Genomic DNA, 10,185 nt, shown 5'->3' with positions numbered 1-10,185 from the left:
AAATATTTTTTATATATATTTTTTAAATTATATTAAATTTTTTTAAATATTATTATATTTTAACCGTTAAAATTTATTTAAAATTTATTTTAAAGATTTTTATTACATTTATTATTATTATATATGTTAAATCTTTTTATATAATATATATTTAAAATTTTTATAATTATTTATTTAATTTAATTTATATTAATGTTAATATTTTTAAAGTTATTATATATATATTTTTTTAATTATAATGTTTTTTTTTAGTGTTATTATTTTAAATTACGATAAAATTTTAATAAAGTTTTCATTATTATTTTATAATTAATTTATAAATTAATTATTAATTAATGTTAAAATAATAATAATATTATTATATATTATGTAATATAAAAAGTAAAAAATAATAAAGTAATTTAAATAAAATGATTTAATTAATTATATTTAATTAAATAAAAAAAATGGAAAATTTATTAAATAAAAAATATTTATTTATATATATTTATATATGTTAATTTTAAAACGGTGTATATAAATATAACTTTAATTATATAATATAATTATATAACCGGTGTTTTATTATATTATAATTTAATTATTTATTTTATATTATATAACCGTTTTAAAATACATTTATTAAAATAAAAATATATTTTATAAATATATTATTTAATTTAAATTAATTTAATATTTTAAATTTAAATAAAATTTATTTTTAACGTTTTATTTAAAACATTATTATCCGGGTTATGTTTTAATTAATAACCGGGTTATATTTCATTTTTTTCAAGATCACGTGATGCGTTTTTTACATCTTTCGGCCAATTAATTTACACCATTTTAACTTTTAAACTTATACATATATTTTTACATACATATTTATCTTTTAATTTAAATAACTTTTTTAATATAAATTTTTTTTTAAAACATATATCGTTAAATAACACGTAAAATTAAAAAAATTATAATTTTAATTATATCATTTTAACTAATTTATTTAATTTATAAAAAATAATAAAATTATGTATAATATTTTAAAACTTTAACCGTATTATTATATATTAACAATTGTAAAATATTTATTTATACATATAAAATCGAATTAAATGGTTAATATAATATAATCGGTATTATTTTTTTTTTTTATAAATTATTTAATAATATATGTTTTAAAAAAACAATAATTATATTAAAAAAGTTATTTAAATTAAAAAATAAATATATTAACATTAATATATGCATTAATGTATATAAATGTACGTATTAAAGTACATATTTATTTAAATCGTTTTTAAATGTTTAATTAATTAACAAAATATAAAAGCGTATTACGTAATCTCGAAAAAAATAAAACATAACCCGGTTATTAATTAAAACATAACCCGGATAATAATACTTTTTAAAAAATTTAAAAAATTTTATTAATAATAAATTTAATATTTTTAAATTTATTAAAAATAATAAAAAATATTTTTTTATGTTTAATAAATTGTTTATTATTTAAATATTTTATTATACGTTAATTAAAAACGTTTTTAGTTTTTTTAATTTAAAATTTATTATTATTTAAAATAATTATTTAATATTTATACCAAATATTAAATTAATTATAAAAATTAAAAAGTTTAAAAATAATTTAATTAATTATATTTTTATTACGGTTATTAAATTGTATTTAATTAATAATAATTAAGATTTAATTTAATATTATAATTTAAATAAAAAAAATGTTAATTTTTATTTTATTTTATATACGGTTATAAATTTTAAAAATTAAAATAATTAAATCAATATATATTTTTTTATATTTTAATATCGGTAAATTCTTTTTTTAATTATAATTTTTAAAATTATTAATAAGTTTAAATATTTTGTTATTAAAATTGTAATAGTTAAAAAATAATTAATTTTAAAGTTTTATAAAATTTTGGTAATAAGTTTAAAAAAGAAAAATACAAAAAGTTAAAATTAAATAATTTAATTTATAATAAAATTTAAATATTATAACAATTAATATGTTTATATTTGTAAAATTATTAATTAAAATTTTTATGTTAATAATATTTTACAATTTTACATTTATATTATTAAAGTTTATTAAAAATATTTTAAATTAAATATATATATAATAATATTTTATTTAATTATAAAAGTTTAATTATAATAATTGGTTATATTATTTTTATATAAAATATAAAATTTTAATTAACCGATAATTATTATAAAAAGGTTTTTTTAAAAAAATTATATTTAATTAAAATTATAATAATAATAAATTATAAAAAGGTTATAATTAAAATAAATAATAAAAAAGTTAATTTTATATTAATAAATATTATAAGTATTTGTTTAATCGCAAGTAATTTTTCAAAATTAAATTAAATATTTTAAAATATATTAAAATAAGGTATATTTGGTCTTAATATTTTACAAATATTATAGTTATAATAGATTTACGTATCATTTATATAACATTAGGCCATATCTGCGGATATAGCGCATACAGTCATAAGGCAATGCCCGAACTGCCCCTTGGATGTATGTAGATTTTTGTCACTGGAGTAAAGCCCCATGTGCACCTTGGGAAAGTTGTAAGAACAACTTCTCAGGTTGTAGGTGAACCCAGAAGGTTTAGTGTACTGCGGGTTGGAATCCCTGCTTCCCAGTATCTTAGAAATTTGTCACAGGGTAGAACCAAACAGTATGGAAATTACATCGTTATTTTACAAGGAACCTTGACCTAATTAGGGGTGTTTATTCCTTTGTTCTAGATGTTTTATCTAAAATCCCGAGAAAACTTGAATCTATGGCCCACAATGTTCTAGGCGTAACCTCGACGTTGTTCAAAGCATATCTTAATGTTTTACGGGAATGCAAATCCATACATACATCTGTCTTGCACAAGATAACCCCGAATGCCTTTGTGGACGACTTATACGTGTCTATGTACAGTGATAAGTCCTAGAGCGAGTACTCGGATTTCGAATGCTTTGACTCAGCCGCAGGTCTTGTTATTTTTAAGGGAGGATATGTAGAGACAACATTCATATCAGACAATATGGGCGACTCTGACATGTTGAATGATCTGGAGTACTCGTACATAGATGGGCTTTGTCCAGACTCACTATCTAGTTGTGTAGATGAAGTAAGGCTTGGTTCCATGTCAACTTCAGCCTTCGACATTAATGACGAAGTCTACATCAATGGAGACCTTGACATAGGTCTAGGACTAGACGTAGAACTAATAGCAGGATTCCCTAACATACTAACGTTCTGGTGGACAATGGCGGAGACCTGAGCCCTCCAGAAATTTAATCTGGATACTCGGAAGGTTTAACACACTTGTGGGCTTTTACCCATATCTGCAATATACTCTAAAACCGACTCAAGGAAAATAAAGTCCATAGAGTTATCTCTTACTGAGAATATGGAATACGTATCTAGTCTCCAAGGAAGGTACTGAACTTACGAGGTTTAGCTCTGGTTCTTACATGGAGGCTGAAAGTACAGTTGAGGTGACGTTCAGAATATCTCACTCAAAGATAGAAGCTAAGGCCTTTTTTAGGAGACTCGACAAAGTCTGCCATCAATCCATCGAGTTGGCAATTCGTTCTTCGAGAGTGACTCGGACTCCATGTTCATAAACACAGTATAAATGCTTAGATGGATATAAGGTCTGGTTCAGGACAGTCTAGTGATGGTTTGGACAGAATGATAGGATGCTCCTTTATCCTTACAGAGCCTGATGTGGAAGCATGTCGAAAGCTATCTAGAAGGCTTCAATGCACGAGGATTTCTATACCTGAGAAGTATCACGCAGTGACCAACCCCTTACCAATAAAGGTAAACGGCATCTAACCCTACGATGTTAGATTCGAAGACGTATTGTAATCACAGCTCAAGATCGATCTCGGAATTTCACCAGACATAGGTATAACCCAAAGCGGATAGCCTTGTTCCTCTATTGGTAAGTACGTACGAGTACGTACTCGTAAGTGCGCTGAAGCTGCTATAAGACCTGCAACCCCCTAAACGTGCATCTTGAAGTACCTACAGCTTCGCTTAGCCCCCACCCTCGTGATAATATTTGCAAGTCTGCCCACAGTTCTTTTTCTTTTTTCCCACAACAACAACTCTTCCAACAACGTCCCCATCATAACCATCATCACAATAACCATACCCCCCGTTCCCCCCCTTTATCACGCGTCAAAATGCCGGAGAAGGAGGGAGACCGCGTCGTTTACCCCGACAAACCTCGTCCCGTGTCTAGCCTCAGCGCGTCTCTCGACGAGATTATCAAAAATAGTAAGAAGAAGAGGAAGAGAGACGATGACGACAACGAGGAGAGCGGCAGCGGCGACAAGAATAACGCCAATGCCAAAGCCAACGACAAGACCAGCAACGCCCTGGTTCTTGGCCCGGCTGAGGCCCCAGCAGCGAAGCGCCACGCTGCCACTGTCCAGTCGGTCAGCATGTCGGAAGTGGGCCGACAAGTTCGCAACGGAGTCGCTACCGACCTGTGGCTCCGCGACGATCCAGAAGACCGAACGACCAACTTCAATACTTTCGGCGGCAGAACAACCACCGCCGCAGTTACTAGCAAGGATGAATATCACATCACTAGCGAGGAGGCGTACCATCGCGTCACCACCAACATCCTCGAAAGCCACCTCCGAGCCAACAACAACGTCTTTAAGCCCATGGGGATTATGACGTTCGACTTGCGAGCACAGAGGCTCGCGAGACTCAACGCGAGGCTTCCCGTTAGGGAGTTGGTAAAACTTCACCGTGCTCGGGATGAGAAGAAGGCCGCAATTGCCGGAGCAGCGCCGCAGGAGAGTAGCGGCAACGCCAGCTCCAAGCCCGACACCGATACCGGCACCGGCACTAAGCAAAACCAGAAGACGGCCGAGGAGCTCGATAATGAAATATATGAGTACTTGAACGCCTAACGACGAGTAGATTAGTTATCAACGTCTTTGCTTTTGCTTTAGGAATGGAATCGAGTCTCCTTGACTCAAGCTTCGCGTCGCGCTGAAAACCGAAAAGGAGAAAAAGGATAGCACGACAAGTGTCTAATGTTAGTAGCTATAGATAGTTTAGGGGGGGACCATGCAATGAACGATTTGCCAACCCAAGTCTGAGTCTCACTAATTCGTAATTTATAATCTGCCCGTATCCCGTAGTAGAGCCTGGCGACACTCAAGTATGTTGTGTTTCTCCTTATAAACTTCTTCCAGCTTAGACGCGGATAGGGTCTTCAAGGCGTAGGTACAAGTATTGGACGATATATATGTTGTAAGTATATGATACCTAGGTACGTACTTCTCGACATAGGAAGATGTGGTTGGGCTGGTTTTAAAATCTGGCCCACCTGCGTACCAATTCCACTGTACGTAGTTTGATAAGCAACTGTTTCCTCTCCTCACGTTTTTTTATTTTGACGTCTCCTTGACCTTTACAACATTTATAGCAGTTACGATACCTGTCAAATATTATGGATTCCGAAGAGGTGCGTGCCGGCGTCTGCGCGGAGACACCCGTCTGCGACAGGTTTGCCAAGCAGATCGTAGAAAGCCTGGACAACGGCGCCGCGCTCGACAGCGTATTCCCGATGGTAGTTGATATGGCAAAAGAGTGGCGCCAGCAGAGCGCCGTCCCCAGCAGCAAGACCGTCGAAGCCTTCGAAGACAAGGGAGGGGAAGCCTACAACGACCTTCGCATCCTATTTCATACCCTAGATAGGAAGACTCTCCGATCCCTTCTCCTGGGAACGCTGCCACACGACTTATACGATAAGGACTCGCCCAACTGGGAAAATATTTACAGGCAGAACGGACCCGGAACCTACGTAGTGGGCATCTCGATCGAGGATCGCCGCGGGTCCTTCTTAAGTCGCAACGAGATCGAGCAGATTATCGGTTGCCTACGAGACTACAAAACCGCCTGGGAGGCTTGGGACGAAATAAAGGACGCGTTCAGCCAAGACCAGCTGTCCCGCGCACAGAAGTCGGCCCTGAACAAAGCTCTCGCCATCGACAACGTGATGCTTTTCGATAAGGATAAGTGGCAAGTAGGAGACGACTATACCCAACCCAGATGCTCAAAGGGAAAGATTGGCAATCTGGACGAGCTCATAGCTATGCTCGGCAGGCGCACGGACGCAAGTTTTGACGGGGAAGTCCACCAGCTCTCGTGTCCTGTTTATGTCGGGTGCGGTTGTCGAGTTCCTTCGAGGTTGCTGCAGCACAATCCCGACTACAGCAACATGTCAGGGTCATCCAACACCCTGAAGCTGTTAGTATCCTGCATACGCTACATAGGGCTTAAACCGATCGTTCACACTATCCCTATGGTCATGGTGTGGGAGGAGTCCCAGATCCCGCTAGCCGAGATGCTGGTGACGGTGCTCGCACAGTCGCTAGTCACGATCAACGGCCTCAACGTCGCCCAGCCCGGAACATCGTCAACATTAATCGATGACAACAAGACTATATACTTTGAAACTAAGAAGCACGTCTGGATCGATCGCCCGTGGTTCATGACGAATATCGAGGAGTCCCTAGCCGTCCGAACGAATAGGGATATATATTGCAACGCCCTAAAAAAGATAGGAAGCTTCATGTCGGAGGCCGAGCTGAGGGAAATTATCGCAAAAGGCGACGAGCTGAAAAAGAAGGTTAAGGATTTTGAAGTTAAAATATACGAGATGTTAAAAGCGTCTGCGGTCGAGCAAAAGGAAATGGAGCAGAAACTTGTTGAGTTGGACCGGATTTTCGAAGACTGAAAAGTATTGTCACGTAGCCGATACGTAGTATTAGGACGTTAGAATGAATCAATATCGATGAAATTCCCGATTAAGTCCCTAAACTTGTCTTGAGCGTCGGTCTGGCTTTAAGAAAGCTATCAGCGTAATAATGGGATGTTGGCGGTTTATTCGGATGTAAAGTCAAGCGAGGCAGTTGAGCGACACACATCATAACGACCCCATACAAACTGCAACTCCTTTTCCGCCTCCGCGATCTTGTCTTGCAACGCTTAAGACTTATTCAGGTCTTAAGACAGGGCCTTGACTCGTTGCTGCGAATTGGTAAACAACTTAGAAAACGGCTTGCTGTTGGTTTCGACGTTTTTACGCGCGGATGTGTTGGTTTGATCCTGACCCGGGCCGGGTCACCGCAATATTGACACCGATCGACGTTGTAGATGCAGGCGGATCTAATAAGCATGATTGCGGAATTGTTCCGGATTAATTTGAGTGTTGCTATGCTGCCCCCTATTTTCGTGTTGACTTTTACATGAACCAACGATATTTCGAGACTCAAGACGTATCTCCACAGATGCAGTATAATGCATGTCAAGTAAACCAGCAAAGTATAGTAAAAGTAAGGTAAATACGGTAAAAGTAAGGTAAAAATACGGTAAAAATATAAAAAATAACCGTTTAATAATATATAAAATATTAAAAAACTTTTAAATAAAAGTTTTTATAAAAAAATACGTTTAAAAAGATTTAACATGTTTTTTATTAAATTAAAACGTTAATATAAAAAAAAATAAAATGTTATTTTAAAAGATTAAAAAAATAGTTTTTTTTATATAAGTTAAAAATTTTATTTTATTTTAATTTTAAATATTTAATATTTGATTTTTTAAATATTTTTTTAAATTATTTAATATAATTTTTTTTAAATTTTCATAAAAATATATTATTATTTAAATTTATAAAAATAACTACGGTTAAATTAATAAACATTTTAAATTTTACCTTTTATAAACGTTTATTTTTTTATAATAATATAATAAGTTTAAAAGTAAGTATAATAAATAAAATATTAATTTATAATTTAAAAACATTTTTTTATTATTAAAAATTAAACTTTTTTATTATAAATATTTTTAATATTTTTATTAAATAAATTAATTTAAAAACTATATTTATTATTAATTAAATTTATTTATTTAATAAAAATAATATTTTTTAATTTAATTATAATTTTTATTTTATTATAAAATAAATATTTTTTTTATTTTTTTTAAAATAACGTTATAAATTTAATATTAAAAATAAATAATTTATTAATAAATTTTATAAATTAAATTAAATATATTAAATTTAAAACTTATTTAATTATATTATTAATTTAATTTGTATATTTTTATAAAACCATATTTAATTACATTTAATTATATTAATTATATAATATATTTTATTTAAAATTAAATTTCTTTTTTATGTTTAATTTAAATAAATATTTTTAAAAAAATATTTACTTAAATTAAATTAAATTATTATTTAATTTATAAAATTTATTATAATTTACACTATTATTTTATAATTAAATTAAATTAAAAATTATAAATAATCTTTATTAAAACATATTTAAAAAACTTAATATTAAATTAAAATTTAATTTAATTAATAAAAAAAATTTAAATATTTATTTAAATAAAAAATATATTTTTTTTATTTTATAATTATTACTTTTTAATAAACTTACTTAATAAACACAATTAAACCTTATTTTTTTAACTAATATTTCGTTAAAATATTATTTATATTTTTATAATATTTCCAACAATACTTCTTAATTTTTATTTTAAATATTTTTTTAATTTAAATATTTTACATATTTTTATAAATTTTAATATTAATATCGATTAAATTTAAAAAAATAAACTTTTTAAACCTTAATTTACTTTAAATTAATTTACATTTTTTTAATAATTAATAAATAAATTAATAAAATAAATATAATATTTTATATTTACATTTTTATATAAATTACCGTTTTATAATTAATTATAATTTTTTTTTATTTTTTAATTATTTTTATTTTACTTTTTTAATAATTTAAACAAAATAAAATAAAAATATATTACTTTAAACTTTTAAATTTATTTCCGATTTAAATTTAAATTTAATTTTAAACAATATTTTATATTTTTACTTTTATATATTACTTTTATTTTTTTATTTATTTTTTTAAATGTTTTATTTAATTTAATAATTTAATAATTTTTTTTATAAACTTTAAAAAATTATCATTATTTACGTAACCACTTTTTAATATTAATTTAAATCATTAATAATATTTTTTATACCTTTATATATTAAATTAAAAAAAAAACAATTTTTAATACTTTTATATTAACTATTATTTTTACTTTTTACAATATCGTTATTTTTTATTTAATAAATTAAAACTTTTAAATTAAATGAAAATATTTAATTAATAAAACTTATATAATAATAAAAAATTATTAAAACAATTTTTTACATAATTAAATTAATTAATATTATTAAAACATTATAACTTTTAACATTTTTAAATAATAAGTTTTATAAATTAAATAATAATTTAATTTAATTTAACTTAAATAAATCTTTTTTTAAAATATTTATTTAAATTAAACTTAAATTCTTTTTTAATACTTTATTAATTATTAATATATAATTAAATATAATTTTATAAAAATATATAAATTAAATTAATAATATAATTAAATAAATTTAATATTTAATTTAATTTATATTAAATTAAATATATATAATTATTTAATTTAATTTATTTTATAAAATTTATTAATTATAAATTTTATTAAAGATTTTTACGTAATTTATTATTTAAAAAAATTAAAAATATATTATATTTTAAATTATAAAAATATTTTATTAAACCATTAATTTTAAACCATATATAATTTAATTATTAAAACTTTTAATTTATTATATTAAAATTAATTGTTATACGTAATTTATATTTAAATCTTTTAAATTTATTTAATATATTTAACGTATTTAATTTATTAAATATATTTATAATATTTAATGTATTTAATATATTTAATTTAATTAATACATTTAATATATTTAATATATTTAATATATTTAATATATTTAATTTAATTAATACATTTAATGTATTTAATATATTTAATATATTTAATATATTTAATATATTGCATTTATTTAATTTATTTAATGTATTTAATATATTTTATTTATTTTATTTATTTTATTTATTTTATTTATTTTATTTATTTAATGTATTTAATGTATTTAATGTATTTAATGTATTTAATGTATTTAATGTATTTAATGTATTTTATTTATTTTATTTATTTTATTTATTTTATTTATTTTATTTATTTTATTTATTTTATTTATTTTATTTATTTTATTTATTTTATTTATTT

At 26.6% G+C, this 10,185-nt stretch overlaps 2 protein-coding genes across 2 annotated transcripts; both read left to right on the top strand.

The window, feature by feature from the left end:
• Positions 1-4,196: 4,196 nt before the first annotated feature.
• On the top strand, positions 4,197-5,119 carry F4817DRAFT_363985 (uncharacterized protein; the record flags this gene model as incomplete). The annotated part of the gene is made up of 1 exon (XM_049306696.1): positions 4,197-5,119. One exon carries the CDS (start codon positions 4,197-4,199, stop codon positions 4,935-4,937), a length of 741 nt encoding a protein of 246 aa, XP_049153341.1. The 3' UTR covers positions 4,938-5,119.
• Positions 5,120-5,611: 492 nt separating this feature from the next.
• F4817DRAFT_362950 (uncharacterized protein) lies at positions 5,612-6,772 on the top strand (the record flags this gene model as incomplete). The annotated part of the gene is made up of 1 exon (XM_049306588.1): positions 5,612-6,772. One exon carries the CDS (start codon positions 5,612-5,614, stop codon positions 6,770-6,772), a length of 1,161 nt encoding a protein of 386 aa, XP_049153340.1.
• Between the last annotated feature and the right edge of the window lie 3,413 nt (positions 6,773-10,185).

Source organism: Daldinia loculata (genome assembly GCF_022478755.1).
Source record: "Daldinia loculata strain CBS 113971 unplaced genomic scaffold F4817scaffold_139, whole genome shotgun sequence".
Taxonomy (NCBI): domain Eukaryota; kingdom Fungi; phylum Ascomycota; class Sordariomycetes; order Xylariales; family Hypoxylaceae; genus Daldinia; species Daldinia loculata.
Note: the sequence above shows the minus strand (reverse complement) of the source record. Positions and strands in the feature narration are given on the sequence as shown.